At 37.4% G+C, this 17,537-nt stretch overlaps 1 protein-coding gene across 4 annotated transcripts in view; it reads left to right on the top strand.

Moving 5' to 3' along the window:
* The window catches only part of Tmcc1 (transmembrane and coiled-coil domain family 1), a 176,091-nt gene that overhangs the window by 41,099 nt on the left and 117,455 nt on the right, over positions 1-17,537 (top strand). For 2 of the 4 annotated variants that reach the window (XM_034511594.2, XM_076940325.1), the window contains 2 exons: positions 4,879-4,934; positions 8,280-8,969. In XM_034511594.2, the coding sequence (XP_034367485.1) occupies positions 8,406-8,969 (564 nt within the window). In that variant the 5' untranslated portion in view covers positions 4,879-4,934; positions 8,280-8,405. The remainder of the gene's footprint in view (positions 1-4,878; positions 4,935-8,279; positions 8,970-17,537) is intronic. The other 2 variants (XM_076940326.1, XM_076940328.1) reach the window with 1 other exon arrangement.

Below are 17,537 nucleotides of genomic sequence, written 5' to 3'. Positions count from 1 at the left end.
ATACACTAGTGGTGATGTCAGCTTTGATCAGAGAAGCTTCTTTTTGCAGAAGTTGCTGGTAAGAGACTCACAAATGGCTAACCTACAGAGAGTAAATAAATGACTGTTGAATACCTAGTTACAAATGGAACAACTATATTACAACCTCCATGGCTCAGAGAATGTTTTGGGAAGAGGTGAGAAAAATGTAAGAGCCAGAGAAAAGTAGGGGGGTGGTATAGAATGCTGACTCCTGGGCACACCATGGCATGGCTGCTATGCTTTTGGACTCACAGTTGTGAGTACCTATCAACACTGAGCCATGCAAGGAGGAGGAGGATTTATATAGAATCAATTGTTCGTGAAGAGTCAATGGTATAGCTATTGGTAAGGTGTACATCTTCTGTAAAAAGCTGCTATAAACAGCCCTAATGTGATTCATTAAGTTAAAAAAAACTACAGGGTACCAACTACAGATAAGAAAGTGTGAAAACACCAGAGGATAAGTCCTTCAAAACAGGCATAAGCACATCATGGTAAACTGAAGGGAAGCCAAAGGTCAAGAGAGCAGTTAAAAAAGGGAAAGCACAGCACATAGCAGAACAGTGGTACCTATCCAAATAGACAGACAAATTGCCCCTCTGTTTGCTTTCAAGTAAAAGAACACCGGAAGAAGTGAGTAATAGAGTTCTTGGGTGTTTTTGAAGTTAAGATAATTCACTTTCTTTCCTTTTCATATTTTATTTAGTTCTGCTGGCCTCGGGTGTGTTTTTATTTTATTTTCCCCCAAAAATTTGCAGCACACTGTTTGGGTATATGTATAAGTGCCTACTAAGGCGTTGTTCTTTAGCCAGGTGGTGGGTATAAAAGCCCTTAATCCCAGTGAGTTCCAGGATAGCCAGGACTACACAGAGAAAGTTTGTCTTGGAAAACAAAAACAACAAAATAAAAAAGAAAAGGCAGTGTTCTTTAGCACTGTGTTTTCAATTCTAACACTTCCCTTTTTTTTTTTTTTTTAAATGATTTCTATTTCTTTGTAAAATTCCCTGTCTGATCTCACGTGCTGTCTGCCTTTTCCATTGGAGCCTTCACTGAATTAACGCTGCTTTAAATTCCTTGGCTATTCCAAAATGTATGTCATGAGTCTGGGCCTGATGATTATGTTATTTTTACAAGGTGTGTCTTTATTGCTACCTTGATAAATTTTTGTTCAAAAAGGTATGTGTTTTATATAATAAAATACTGAGAAAAATAACTGGATATATTTGACCACAAGTCCATGCCTGCTATTTGTGGGGATTTCTCACTAGAGTGGGGATGTATGTCATTCTACTTAGAGTTTGGCTATGTTTACTGCTGTGGGCTACTGAATTTGGCATTCATCACTGCCATGGTAACCAAAGGTTTCAATTTTTTTCTTAGTAATCTTTGTTCCCTGTGTGTCTGCCTTTCTTTTTGTGCCTGTTCTCAGAATACCATTGTTTTCTAGCTTTCTCAGTTGTGTTCCATTATTATTTGTATTTAAATTGGTATTGGTAGTAGAGGGTCAGGAGAGTTTTGTGATGTTCTGGTTAAGCCTCAGATTTGTGCAGAACCTGGGTCTAGGGATGTAGTCATCACAGGAGTAAACAATACTCTTACCCTTTTTGTTTTTCCATCACATTAGAGGGTATCCAGCAACTGACTTTAAACTTTCCTTAGGTATTACTGGAGGTCGTGCAGCTCCAGTAATTTGTTTTTATGGTTTTTTGTAGTTTTTATTTTTTGTTATCCTATTTTACATGTGAGTTTTGTAAGTAAAAATAAATAATTTTTTCATTAATACTGTCTTTTGGTACTTTCATACTTAATATAATTACTGATATATTTGGGTTTACTTTTGCTTTTCATTTGTCACACCTGTTCAGTAATTGTTATGGATAGCCCCAGCCTCGTGTTTTGATGGTAGTTCCACTTTCCTGAGAGGGGCTGCAGAGGAGGAGCTAAGGAGAGACGGAGAACGAGAGAGGGGACATGGAGGCTGATGTTCGCTTATCTGTAGCAGTCAAAGGTAGTTGGTATATCTAGGTTGGGTATTGGGTTACACCTCTGATTGTAGGAGCATCTTGTTATTGATCATTACCAAATATATAAGCCTTTAGATAATCTAGGCATTAGAGTCTCATCTGTACTGAGCCCGTGTGGTTGGTGTGATGGTTCAGGCAGTGCCCAGCCTTGCAGAGACACCATGGAAGACTGGCAGAGCCATCTCCCACGCTGGTGTCTAGTGGGTGGCAGGGCTGGTGTTTCTGACTGGCTGTTTCTAGCTGCAGAGCCCACGTGGCCTCTGGCCACTGAACATGGTGTCTGATCTAGCCAGAGCCACTGCAGCTTAGCCAGTTGGCTTAACCGGCAGCTGCCTTTTTAATAATTTACTACAACAGGTAATCTTGCTTTCTCCCCTTTTTGTGGTTTTTATGTTTAAATTCTGTTTTTTTGTACCAGTGTAGTAGATCTCTTGCTGGGCAAATGGAATTACTAGTCACCCATCCCTCATTCAAGAATGAAATAGTCTATGTATATAAAATACTGTACACATTTAGTTTTAATGGTAGCATAACTAGCAGTTTTCTATCTCTTTGATAGTAGATTGTAGGTATACCTATTTCTTTGGCCCTAAAAGATTAATGGATCATGCTAGTTTTGTCTTTTTTAAGTATTTCCTTAAAAATTTCTCAGCCCAACCCAGGAGTTTACAACTATAAACTTTATTTTTCCTTTGTCACCTATTTGTAAACCATGCTCAGCCAGGTAATTATTCAGGTTAAACTAAGCATATGTTAAAAGATGGAGAAAGTCTCTGTCATTAAAAAAAAAAAAAAAAAACTACAAAGAGTAGAAGAAACTGATTTTTAAATTTTACTGAAGGGAAGAATTTCAACACTGTAAATAAAGCTGTGACAAAGAAACAATGGTCATACTAGGATGTTTACTGAGAACTTTATGCAAAGGATCCCAAAGGAATCAAGAAGATAGAGTTGGATATTAAATTTTTTGTCTACCATGTGTGCTGGTCACTCCGTAGCTGTGACAAATGTTTGACAGAAGCATTTTAAGGCAAGAAATATTTATTGAGACCTGATTTCTAATGGTGACTGTAATCATTTTCATTTTTCAAGACAGTATTTCTTTGTATAATAGCCCTTTCTGTCCTGGAACTCACTTTGTATACCTTGCTGCCCTCAAACTCACAGAGATTCTCCTGCGTCTGCCTTCCCAGTGCTGGGCTTAAAGGTGTGCACCACCACATCTGGTGACTATAATTGTTATTACGGCATATCTCCCTCTCCCTCTCCCTCTCCCCCTCTCCCCCTGTGTGTGCACGTGTGTGTGTGTGTGTGTGTGTGTGAGTGCGTGCATGCGCACGCACACATGCCCGGTGCACAAGCACATGTACATACATGTTTATGTTCTTATGGGTATAGGTGCATGTGCTATAGAGGTCAGAGGCCAGGAGTCTAGGTGCCATCCACTTTTTTTGAGACAGGCTCTCTCACTGGTCTGTTACTCACCAATTTGCCTGGCTAGCAAGCTTCAGGGATCCACCTGTCTTTACCTCCCTAATGGTGCTGGGACTACAAGTGTAGATGTATCATGCCTGACTTTTCTTTTTCTTTTGGAATAAGTTTGGAGGTTTGTTTTGTTTTATTTTTAGATTTATTTCTTATATGTACAGTGTTTTACCTGCATGTTTCTATGCACACCAGAAGAGGGCACCAGATCTCATTATAGATGATTATGAACCACCATGTGGTTGCTGGGAAATGAACTCAGGACTTCTGGAAGAGCAGTGTGCAGACACTGCTCTTAACTTCCGAGCCATCTCTCCAGCCCCCACACCTGGCTTTTTATGTAGGTTCTGGATCAAACTCAGGTTTTTCTGCTTTACCAAATGAATTCTTTTCTGTTTTAGTTTAGCTCTCAGTTGATTGCTTTGTGCAATTTTACAAATCTTGTTTTCTGTCCTATGTGAGTTCCCTGAGAGTAAATTTGTATTTGGCCTCTATAATGTTGAGTACATAACAGATATTTCTGTGATGCTTCTCTAAATAAATTGTCTGTAGTGATGGCTATTAGAAGCTAGTTTTCCAGGGAATTTTCAGTTTTGATGGATTTCAATTCTCAGTTGTACATAATCAATAGACTTTATAATTAGCTCCCTTTGTCTTTCCATTCTCCACACTCTCCGTTGTTGAGATAGGCTCTCCCTCTGTACTCCAGGCTGGCCTGGAGTTTGCTAGGTGTCCTAAGCCAAGCCAGCTCCGTTTATGATCTTCGTAAGTGCTGGAGTCATAAGTGTTAGGCCACTATCCCTGGCTTTAGAATTGCCTTTAAGCTTACAGATGTTTGTGACAGAAAGTACTTGAAAAGATGTTTATGAAATTGTGTTTTCCTATGCATCTTTTAAATTTTCACTGTTAGTCCAAGACTACAACTAAAATGGTATCTGTTTGTTATTCAGTATGATCATATTAAAATATTTATTGTAACCTGTGACTCTCTTCACCTACCCACTCATTGTGTGGCTCTGGCTGACCTACTGGATTAGCCAGAAATGGGCAATTTCTGCCTGTAGACTGCTAAGAGTAAAGAAAGGCATATACCACTACACTTGGCTCTTTTTTCAGTGTTGTTAGTTTTTATATTTTTTTTTTACAAAATATCTTCTTTCTTGATTACAACTTTGTTTTACTTTTAAAAATTAGAAAATGCTTATTAAAAAAACTAAAAATGATTCTACAACTTCCTACTGATAGAACATAAATTGTAATGTTTCCTGTGCATTCAACCTTTTCTTGTTTGTCTGTAAAGGTAAGCTCCCAGCTAAGTTTCACTTTGATTCTTATGCTTGCTTTTCAGCTTCTCCTAAAAGGACATCAGTGCCCCCAGGACGTGCTTGAGGGAGAGCAATGAAGGCAAGTATCCAAGTTTTCATGACCTATGAAAATAACTCAATGCCAAAAGCTTTGGCTACCCTATACAAAACAAAAAAGTTGGCAAGAGAAAGAAATAGAAAGAAATAATTTTTGTATAATTAAGAGTGTTTTTGTGGAGGATCCTTTTAAACATTTGTTGAACATTACAAAGCAATTTTCCACTTTATTTCTAATATTAATTCAAAGCAACTTGTTTTCTTAGTGTGCACTTATCAAGTATTGCATGTTAAGCAAAACTGTGGTAGAAAATTGAATTGTGGGAAATTCTAAGAATTGACTGAAATGACCAGAAATGTCTGGTGTGTTCATGGCTGCTTCTTGCTCTTTCCTCCATATTTCACATCTCTTCTGTCATGTCATTTTGCTCTTTTCCTTTTCCTCTTTACTGTAAGAATGTGATGATTTAGAGATAATGTACAGAAGAAAAGCCAAATTCATTTCTTATCAGAGTATAGTTAGCTTCTTGTGTATATAAAGCCAGGGATATAAATGTAATTTTGAGTCTTCTCATAAACTAATTAACAGTTACTAGTTATTCCAGGATTACTATTTTAGAGAAGAAAATGGCAGAGCATTCAAAAGTGTTTTGAGATGACTGAGTTCCATGAGTGTTGACATTCTTACTGTCAGCATTTGCAGTTATGACAGTATTATTGTCATTGGTTATTTTGTTATCATACTTGGTCTTTGTTAATATTTCATATACCTTGATCAGGGACTTTAGAGATTTTCTGTACAGAGACTTGAGGAGCCTTCACAATTTTGACCATGTTCTATGTGTGTGGTGTCACATAAATAATAGCTGTTCCACTTGCCAGGTTACATCTATCAGAAGTGGGTAATCCCAACTTATTACTCAAAACTTAACTTGAGTGTATTTAGGGCTGCATGCTCCATGCACCTGTGCTAAGGAGTGTAATTAAGACAAGTGTTGTTAGAAATCTTGAGATACAGTCTCTCATCTTTACAGCTGTGCCGTAGAGCCTTCCCTAGGGAGTCCAGCATCTCTTTGTAGTCAGTCATTTCAGCTTTAAAAAACCCAAACAAACCAATGTACAAATACTAGTGAAATCTCACATGAAGTTAACTGACATTTAAAATGTACTCCAAGGTTTTAGATAGGAAGTAGACAGATGGTCAGTTGATGAGTTCTCCATACTACCCAAAGAAAGAGATGCTGAGGAGTCAATTTCTATAATACTTAATGTGTGAGATAAGTAGTAGCTCATTTAGTTTCTTAGCTACCATAGTAACATTGTTTTATTCATGGTATCTTTGAATCTGACAGGGTAAACTGGCTTTATTTTACTTACAACAATAACCAGATCAGTTGTATAGTGTGGCTGATACAGTATAAAATGAGGCACAAATTGCCTCCTGTCTGCCTTGCTTTGACATCCTCCCATATTCTCAGTCTCAGCAGCCCAGTACGAGAATAGTTTGACAAATGTACACTGTCACCCGTGCTGGTATGTTTGTCAGACAGCCCTTTTAACCTAAGATTAATACAACTCAGTAACTATTAGTTTGCCAGGCAGACTTATGAGGGAAGGTCAGGATAATTAGACATGCATACTATTGGCAAAAGTTGCCCACAGAATGTCCCAGAAAACTGCAGTAGATCTAAGCCAATAAGAGTTCTTTCTCTTTGTGGTCCCAAAGGGAGACCAACAAACCAATGCTCATATAGAATTAGGAAACAGGAGGTCATATGGATGGCAGGATTTCTATGAGGCCACAAAGAATTTCAGTGAAGGACAGGGAGCTTCCCCACTCAAACAGCTGCTTTCAGTTGCCTCCTTCCAGAATGAAGAGACATATGATGTTTAGAAAGTAGAAAAGTACTGGTGAGAGATGAGCATTTCTAACCCTGTCGATCTGTGCTTTTGAGTCATGAAGAGTCAGCAGATAGGGAAATAGGTTTGAAAGAATGGGGACCATGGAGCCACAGTGCCAGTGTCCATGTCCTATGATGAAAAGTCCTGAGAATGGTCGTCTGGAATTGTGAGTGGATTTGTGTTTCCTGTTCCTCAGCATGTGGTTAGCCCATGTTGACAGTGAGCTCATTTATGCTGTCTTGCCACTTGGTGGCAGCAGGACCCATACCCCAGAACAGGAACTTGCAGTGCTTAACTGACAGTGGCAGATTGTTCAGGGTATTCGTAATGTTTTAAAGTGTTATAAACAACAACAAAAATTGAGAGAAAATATGCAAAAAGCTCCTGCATCATGTTTTGTCCTCTGTAGTAGCTTCTATGCCTTTCTACAATTTTATATATTTGCACAAACTCAAAAAATAAAACACTTTATTGAAAAGAGAGATCTGATCCCAGTCCATCCACTCCTCCCTCCCCTCTGCATGTGATTTCAGTAGCTATGACAGTCATGCTCTTAGTTTCAGCTTCCTTTTCCTGTGTTTAATACTGGCTTGTGGCAGCTGTTTGGCCTTTAACCTTTCGTTTTTCTCTGTTGTTTGATTGCACCTAGTTACTGTTCTACATCTTTGTTTTTGAGTTTATATAAATAGATAGGAGTCTTCTGTCAAGAATACTGTTGAGAGAGAGACTCTCTTTTCTGATTTTGTTTTTAATTAATCAGTGTCACTATATAGCCCTGACTGGCTTAGAACTTGCTGTGTATGCAGTCTAGATTGACCTTGAACTCTCCATCTTCCTATGTTAGCCTCCTGAGTGCTAGGATTACAGCAGGTACACACACACACACACACACACACACACACACCTACCTACCTACCTACCTACCTACCTTCAAATCTCTCTTTTGACAGTTGGTACTGAACAAAACTCTGTTCTTTCTGAAGAGTAATCTGTTTGGGCCACTCATTTATTTGGGGCCAGAAAGTTTTGTTTTGTCTTGTTTGCTTCAGCAAAAAATTTAATTTACAAGATTTTTTTTTTGCTTTAGCCTCTCAAAAGAGCAAACCTGTCACCTCTAATTACCATTGAGCAAAAGGCTTCAAATTTTTACTAAAATCCTAACCTATGTGAATTTTGTCTATTCTAAGATGTCCCCTTAGTTTCCTTCTTTACATTGAAACTTGTAAGGGATCTTTTTTTAAAAATGTTATTTTCATTTTTTGTGTCCTTGTTCTGGGCTTTTTATTCTAGAAAATAACATAACCATTATCTGAAAAATTATCTTTTAATCTTCTGATTAAAGATTGCTTAATTATAATACTTAATCTGTTTGGCTAGCTGCATGCTTTTGGTTTTCTTTTAACTGTAGTATTTCTGTATTTCTGCATGGATGTATGATACAAGGTTGTTTTTCTTTTTCTTTTTTTCTTCCTTTTTTTTACATTAGGTAGGCATGAAACCTCCATTTCTCAGCTGCATGCATACCCACTCTTGAAGCAAATGCCTACCTAATTTGACAGTCTCAGTGTGTTTAAACTGTTTGAGTTTGCAAATAAGCTTGTTAAGCTCACTGATGGAGCCTTCCGGCAGTGACCAGTCATATGAGGACCCTGATCCTGGAGGCAGGTCCCAAGATGCAGAAGCCAGGAGGCAGACAGAATCAGAGCAAAAGTTATCTAAAATGACCCACAATGCTTTGGAGAACATTAATGTGATTGGCCAAGGCTTGAAGCATCTCTTCCAGCACCAGCGCAGGAGGTCATCAGTGTCTCCACACGATGTGCAGCAGATTCAGACAGATCCAGAGCCTGAGGTGGATCTGGACAGTCAGAACGCATGTGCTGAGATTGATGGTGTCTCCACCCATCCCACAGCTCTGAATCGTGTTCTCCAGCAGATCCGAGTGCCACCCAAGATGAAGAGAGGGACAAGCTTACATAGTAGGCGGGGCAAATCAGAAGCCCCAAAGGGAAGTCCCCAAATCAACAGGAAATCTGGCCAGGAGGTGGCAACTGTTATACAGTCAGGTCGACCTAGGTCTTCATCCACAACTGATGCTCCTACCAGCTCTTCTGTGATGGAAATAGCTTGTGCTGCTGCTGTGTGTGTACCTGGAGAGGAGGCAACTGCAGAACGGGTAAGTCTGTTAGATTTCTGTTAACCTGCTGTTTTGACAGGCATGTACATGCACACACGACAAATGGCCAATCTGGTTTCTAAAGTAGTATTTTGGTTTTAGTTAGATTTTTAAAAATTTTATAAAATGGATCTTGTGGTACACACTTGTAATACCAGTGCTTGGGAGGGGGAGTGAGGAAGATCAGGAATTGGCTGTGTAGTAGGTTTGAGACCAAATATCTTTTAGCCTGTTGTGTGCAATGTGAGACTATGTCTCAAAAAAAAGAAAAAGAAAAAAGAAAACAATTCAATTTTACTTGTACCAATGTGCAAAACATGTCTTTGACATGATGATAGAGATCAAATATGGTTAGAACAATTATGAGATGTTGATCATCGGAGGTTCTACATTTTTATTTGTCATGTTTATTTGTGTGTTTGTCTGGAGGGGCATATCACAGAGAGTGTGTATGTGCCAGAAAAGAACTGGCAGGAGTTTATGTTCTTCTTCTGTCATAAGAGTTCCAGGAATTGAGCTCAGGTCATCAAGCTTGCCAATAAGTACCCACTGAGTCATCTCATGGTGGTGGAAATATCTGTTGTAGTTCAAGCTAGCCTCAAACTTACTGTTTAGCAAAGGACAACTTTGAAGTTCTAATCCTCCTGCTTTTACTTCCCAAGTCCTAGGTTGTTTTTTTTTTTTTCCCCCTTGGTAGAAGGGTTAGGTGGGGGGTTTTGTTTGTTTTTTGGGACAGGGTTTGTCTATGTAGCTCTGGCTATCCTGGAACTCAACTTCATAATCTCGAACTCAGAAATCCACCTACCTCTGCCTCTGCCTCTGGAGTGCTGAGATTAAAGGCATGCACCCTTACCACTCAGCCCAAGTGCTAGGATTTTAACCCTGTATTACCGTATCCAGTTGATCCAGTGCTGTGGATTAAACCCAGACCCTTGTATATTCTAGGCAAGCACTTTAACAACTCAGCTACACAGCCCAGAGGTTCTGTTTTCCTTTTTTGTTTATTGGGATTAATTTTTCCCTATTGAAAAACCTTTTTAACATACTTAAACTATTTGTTACAAATGTATGAAATTTGTAGTCTCATCTCCACATATGTTGGTAATACAAATAGGCAAAATAAACTTGGTCAGCTCACATCAGTTAGAGGATCATCTTTAAATGAGTTCATAAAAGCAGATTGATAGTCACAAGCAATTATTTTCTCAAATGTGCTCCATATTTAAAGTTTAAAAACTTAAATGTTTTGAATTCTAAAAAAAAAAGTTGTTCAGTGTAGAAAACTTTGAAAATGTAGAAAGGAAAAGAAGAATAAAAGTAGCTCTTGCCAATATTTTAGTAGGATTTATTTTTTAATATACTACTTGCATTTGAAAAACAATTAAGAAAAATTAAAAACATTTTTACTCACTATTATTAATTTTTAAAATAAAATCAGAAACTCATTCAATGCTGATTTTTTTAACTAAAACTCTGTTAACAGTCATTTTTCTTTATCACAATTTCACTATAAATTTTTACTGATTGTGTATAATACTGTGACATACCTTGCTATAATATCACAGTTTATTCATCGTTTTATATATTAGAGAATATGAAAATACATTGCAATATAGTTATCTTAAAAATAATACTTGGAATTAAGAGGAGTGGACCTTATGGTATGTAATGACAGTCAAAATGATAGCTATTTATTTATTTGCTTTTAATGTGGCAGGAATTATGTTTAAACATATGTAATTTTCTCTTTAATGTTCAAACAGCCCTATACTTGGCTTTGTTAGATTGTTTTTTTCATTGTTGTTGATGAGACAGCAGAAACATAGGAAGTTAAGTATGTTCATAGTTTCATAACTAGCTTGTTTCACAACCAGAATGTTTCCGAGATTAAGTAATCTCAATTTATTTATTTTTTTTTATTTATTTATTTATTTATTTATTTATTTATTTATTTATTTATTTATTGGAGACTGGTCTCACTGTGTAGCCCTGGCTGGCCTGGAACTCACTGGAGAACAGGCTATCCACCTGCCTCTGCTTCCTGAGTGAAGATTAAAGGCGTCTGATACCACGCCTAGCCTTAGATTGGTATGTTTCTTAGCTATTGTGTTCTATGTACACGAATGTCATAGTTTTTCTTTCTGGAATTTATAAAATTTATGTAAATAAGTATAAGATATAATAAATTGGCAAATGGCATTTAGTTATGAAGATTTAGGTGGTTTTAGTTTAGACCCTTGGATTTTTTTTAATTAGCTGTTTTATAAAATCGGTTCAATTTTAATCATAGTTTGTGTTTATAGTTCTTCCACAGTATTTTTGATGATACTAGCCTGTGAACACACAGAAAATGCTTTTGGGCTCTATGTATAGAGTTTACATGCACATATGCCCACACCCAGCTATCTGGGTCCTAGAGTTGGGGGTTTGAACTCAGGTCCTCAAGGTTGCCCAGCAAGCATTCTCTACCCACTGAGCAACTCTTCAGTCCCTCTACCAGAAATACCTTAGAACAGACATGGGTATGGCCACAGATAAGCTTATAAATATTCAAAATGCTAACACTCGAACTTCAAAAAAGTGTGAATACTACCCATAGATTAAATTCTTTTGAGTATGTATGTGGAGCCCAAGGTCTGTGTTGGGTATCTTCATCAACCAATCTTTCTTATAACAAAGACTTCATTTTAAGATTCATTACATATCCCTTAAACATAGATTAATACTTTGAGATACTAACAATACTAAAGTCAGTTACTACCTTGTTATCAAAGACTTTACAGTGTTGTTGGGAGGGCAGAAGTAAGACACGTCTTAAGAAGCAATGTGATTGTAGCCTGGCTCTGACGTCAGGAACTTGTGGATTTAGGTCCTAGTTCTGTTTCTGTTATTAAATTCTGTTATCAGTGTGACCTAAGGAAATACAACTTTCTAGGTTTTATTTCTTTAGTTCCAAGATGAGATCATTATGCTGAATAATATTTAATGTGTCTTCTTCCAGTCTGGAAACACTATGCACTAGCTTTATTTCCCATTTTTTTCTTGAGAAACTTAGAAAATTAAAATAGCTGTATAATACAGTAGGACTAGCTGCTGACTTGTTCAGAGCTGATAGAGTTGACAACTTACTCACTATAGGTCCTGATCCCCTCCTCCTGGAGAGCTTAGTTAATAAATGTGCAACATCTTAGATTTCATTCTCAGCAATGAAAGGGCCTAGGTAGGAAACAATACATGGTCATGTTACTAAAATTAAGAGCAGTGCAAGTCCAGAGTAGTGCTAAAGATAGAGGCAAATTACAGGGACATTCTAGCCAATATGGACCTTGCAGAATGTCCTAGAACTATGACACCCTGTCAGAACATACCTTTCCATCGAAAAGTAAGAAAACTGGTGCAGATAATCAGGTGTCAAAGTAATTGAGATACAAAGAAAAACTGCAAAACACTCCAAGACTTAGTCTTAGCTAAGAGGCCCCAAAGCAATACAAATACTTAGTTGCTTCCTGGAAAGCTAGGACTATGTATTCTTTATACCCCACATAGAACCCTACTGAGAATAAGCAGAACTTCAGGAGACATAGAGAAAAGATTAGAGTAGTGTATCTAACTAAATTTTAAAATGTTAGCTTAGGAGAAAGTTCTGAACAATGTGAGTGGGAAGCTAAATTAGTTTAATAATGTGATTAGAAATAGGGAAGTACTAAGATTTCTGAAAGGGATTTACATGATTATTGCTGGTATAACAGCTTTAATTCCATTAATTGCTAGCACCACTGCTTCTGCAATAGCATTGACACAAGGAGTTAAGACAACGATTTTTGTTAACCATCTAGCAAAAAATGTTAATAATGTATTGAGTATACAAAAGGATTTTTATAGGTATCTGGAACAACAAATGATGCTCTATAGCCCATTCAGATTATCTGAAGGCGGTTCAGGGTTCAAGAGATAGGAGCCATCCCAAGTGTCATGACAAATATTACTGGAGTAGTGTTACTTTTTAAATTTACAATGATTGTCATTATAATTAGAAAAGAGTTTAAAGACACCTGTAGGATATTTGGCATAATCCTAACACCTCTCTGGGTGTGTTAACTTTGCGTAATGAGATTATGAATTTAAAGAATGCTGCTCTGTTGATCTTCGATGTTGCAGATAATCCCAATAAAATTATCCATGGCCTGAGCTCAGTATTTCCATTTTGGACAAACCTCAGAAATGGCATATATAGCTTGATCAGGCTAGCCCTTCTTGTCCTGGGAATACTTTTATTCCTGCCCATCGTGTTAAAGCTTATCTTTAACAACATCAAATGTTGTTAGCCAAATCAAATGTTGGCAGCCAAAGTACATGGCTTTGAAAATAGACCTGAAAATGGACCCCCAGACAAAGTTATTAAATTAACAGGCTGGCAAGCCAAGGACTGGTAAGATTCTGCACGGAGCCTTGCCAACCTAAGAAGTGCATTGCCTTTGATAATGCATATTCCATAATGGGTAAGGAAGGAATTCTTGTCAGAACAACCTAAGACAGGCTCAGTCTTGTTAATGAAATAAAAAAGGGGGAGAGGTGGAGAGCCTTTGGGGCTGCTTGACAAGAATATAGCATTGGCCAAGGACAAGGAAATAGGCTTCAAGCAGGAATCTGACATTAGACTAGAACAAAGACGTAATTTCAGATAGGAATCTAAATCTTAGGCTACAACAAAGAAGTAATCACAGGCAGGAATCTAAATATTAGGCCAGAACAAAAAAGTAATTTCAGACAGGATTCTAAATTTTAGACTAGAACAAGGAAGTAGGCTTCAGACATGAAAATGACCTTGAGCTAGGATAGGGAAGTAGGCTCAGATATTTTGGTCATCCTGATAAGCCTTTAGAAACAGTGATCACGGGAATGTTCATGTAACTGGGTTTGATGCCTTGCTTTTTCTTTGACTATTTGTGTTTATTGTATTGCTTGTTCCTCGACTATTTGCATCTATTGTATTGCTAGACCCTCAACCTAGCACTGACCTTATTACATACGTGTAATCAAAATGGTATAAGAGCATAAAGGAAGAGGGGTTCTAGGATAGGGGGTTCTAGGGAGGGGAAATGGGGAAAGGGGATGACATCTGTACTGTAAATAAATATCCAATTTTTAAAAAGAAAGGGACTTACATGTTGAAAATAATTAGAGGGATTCTTCCTTGAGGAAGATACATTTTCCTCTTCTTAGTATTTCCTGGTTGCCCATAGTTGTCTAGGGTTGAGACCCCTTCTAGGTTAGTATGCCCATTGTTAGTGTTCAGGTCTTGTTTGATAAAACTTCTTGGGTCTGTAGCCTCTCTGACATTTCTAGGAGACAGAGTTTGCGCAAACATCCTGCACTTTACAATCTTTCTACCTCCTATTCTGATATGATCGCTGAGCCTTAGGTGCAGGAATTCTATTACAGATATAATTTGTATTGGACACAATGTGATCTCTTGTTCTTTGTATTTTGATTGATTGTAGTTTTCTGTAATAATTTGTCTCTTGCAAAAATATGTTTCTTTAATGAGTGAGAACTAAATCTATCTGTAGATATAAGGACAAATATTTAACATGTAGTTAGAAATTGGAAGAGCCCACCTGATTGGTTATTTAATACCAAGTAGTTATCCCTGATACCATAGATAGCATAATAACAACACAGGTAGCATAATATGAGCAGGTTGTGTTTATGTATTTAGGAATAAATATATGCATGTAATGTATATAGTAACAGTAATTAAACTGACCATGAATTTGAGAGTAAAGGGGGGATATATGGGAGGGATTAGAGGGAAGAAATGATATCTTATAATAATATAATAAAAAACTTATTAATAAATTTTAAAAATATAAGAGTTTTTTTTTGACTAGTTTTATTCATAATGGAATAACACGGGAGAAAATCTAGCTAAGGTCTCAGAGAGCTTAGCTGTGAGGTGACAGTCATGAAGCACAATTGTTTCTATGCGTAAAACCACTCTGAATTTCAGTTAGAAAGAAACAGTATATATGAAGATTCCCCCTGTAGGCCAAAAGGCCATTCTTCCAATATCTTGTTAGAATGCTGTATATGCCCTGTGCTATGTGCTACAACCATGTAATTGCATAGTAAGTACAACAAGAATCTGTTCTTGACACACTGCTATTTTTATAAAATAGAAACAAATTAAATTTTGCCATATATTCCGAGAAAGAACAAACTTAGAGGGAAAGGGGGAATGCAAATCTTGGATCTTCTGAAGAAAAAGTTTGAAGTCATTGATCATTGTTATTGAGGTTGAGAATTCACTATTTTGTTTTAGAATTTACTATGCTATTTTCCCTTTTAGAGAAAAAAATTAAGGAATGTACTATATTAGGCTGTAGTTGGGTGTTCTTTGGAGCTCACTACTATAATATAAATAGAAAAAAGTTTTATAATTCTTGGCTATAACTGAAGTATAAACAGTGAGTGTTTTGAGGGAGATATATGTGATAAGTTATTTCTTTGCTGGTGAAATGAGCCAAACAAGCCAGAGTATATTGTATTAAATGCAGATTTATTGGGAAGATGCTCTCAGGTTGTCCAATTCACTGGACCCAAAGTCTGAGGCCAGGAAAGTCACCAGGGGGAGAAGTGGAAGGAGAGAAGAGAAAGAGAGAAATGGCAATGCACAGAGAGAGGGAGAGGGAGATTGGGGCACGGAGGGAACCAAAATGTCTAGATTATATAGGGAAGAGCCTCTGGGGGAAAAACAGTCCAGCCCCTGGGCTAGAAAGTTCAGGGTTGAGGGGTGGGTATGACAGGTAGGGACTGAGGAATGCTGGGAGAATCTGGAGGCCAGGTCTGCTTTGATATGTAAAATATGCACCTCAGTCTCTTGTCCCAGGGTTCAAAACCAAACAATACGCATTAAAGAAATTGCTGAAATATTATCAGTTAACCAATAAATAATCTAGTAAACCAGTGTTTTGTGCAGGGAAAAAGTGAGACAGTAGAAAGGGTGATTCCTGTTGCTGTCCACTAGGTGGAGTCCTAGGCCAATACAGGAGGAAAAGATGAGAAGTAGGGAATGAGATTTAGGAACGGACTATTTTTTTTTTTTTAATTGGATATTTTATTTACATTTCAGATGCCATCCCCATTTCCCTCTATAGAAAACCCCTATCCCATGCTTCCTTCTCCTTTTTGCTTTTATACACTTTTTTTTAATGTTAATCAAAGGCTTTATAAGTTTGGTAATGCTCAATATCAATCAGAAGTGTAACCCAATACCCAACCTAGATATATCAACTATCTTTGACATGTGAACATCCGCCTCCATATCCCCCCTCTTTCTCTCTCTCATCACTTAGCTCCTCCTCTCCTCTTCCTTCTCTCCTTACTCCTCCTCTTCCTCTCCGTACTCCTCCCACCTTAGCTCCTCCTACATATCACCCTTCCTGTTAAAATAAAACTTTTCTCTCAAAATACAATTAGAGCATAACTATACCAGTTTGTGTCTGTAAGGTACAAGATAGACCTAATACTCAGTCCATCATTTTATTGACTAACCAGAACCTCTGTCATCTCTCCTAACTAAAAGACTTAGTTCTGAACCTGGCTTTTTTCTTGGCTTTAGAATGAATGTCAGCTGAAAACCACCCTCTCAAATTTTTTCTCTCAAAGTAAATAGCCAGGATTGGCTATGAGACTATAAGTTTTCAACCCCTTCAGAAATCCAGAATGACTGAGTTAACTGAAATTATGGGAAGCACAAAGCATAGCTTCTAAACCTTAGCCAATTTATAGAGACCGCTGAACACTGGACAGTCCCTATACTACAAAATGCTGGATCATCTGACAGACCTAGTAATGGAGAATTATTAAGGGCTGATTACTCTGTCTTGACAGATATAATCAGTCGACTATTCCGCAAATGTGTCTTTTTTCTGGACAGTAATTTGTCTGTAGATAGAAAGAGGCAATTCTTGCCTAGTGGCTGTCTCACCACAACTGGAGTAACTCCAAAGATGCTCAATTTCTTCTTAGAATCCAAGACAGGAAGCTGTCAGTAGCTGACAGGTCTCTAATCAAAATGGACATTAATACAGAAATGTTTGTAACATCAATTCTATGGATTTCTGATGTTTTGAAAACCAACTATCCATGTAAGGTAACAAGCTATCCATGTTGTCTGTTAACTCCTCAGCTATTTCTAAATAAAATATAGAAAATATCCTAACAATAAACTCAAAGCCATGAATTTGCTATAGGCCCTTAACTCAGAGGCTAGCCATCTCAAATCAGTTAAAAACCTTAAAGAAGGACAGGGTCTAAGCCTTGTATTCCTAAATGTGTTATACAGGCACAATGCCTATGAGAGTAACAATATTCATCTCACTTTTATATCATTAAGAAGCTCGTACCAGTGAAAACCTTAAATTTGAAATCAAAGTAAATTCTGTACCATTTAAGAAATTATAACTTCATCTTAGTAACAATAATGCATATTTCTACCAATAGGTTATGGCTATGCAATAAATTCTAGCTAATCCTCCCTGTTCCACCAAAACCACTACTTTTCCC

The sequence above is a fragment of the Arvicanthis niloticus genome, chromosome 9, assembly GCF_011762505.2.
Source record: "Arvicanthis niloticus isolate mArvNil1 chromosome 9, mArvNil1.pat.X, whole genome shotgun sequence".
Lineage (NCBI taxonomy): Eukaryota > Metazoa > Chordata > Mammalia > Rodentia > Muridae > Arvicanthis > Arvicanthis niloticus.
The sequence above is the reverse complement of the archived record's forward strand: the minus strand, read 5'-3'. Positions and strand labels throughout refer to the sequence as shown.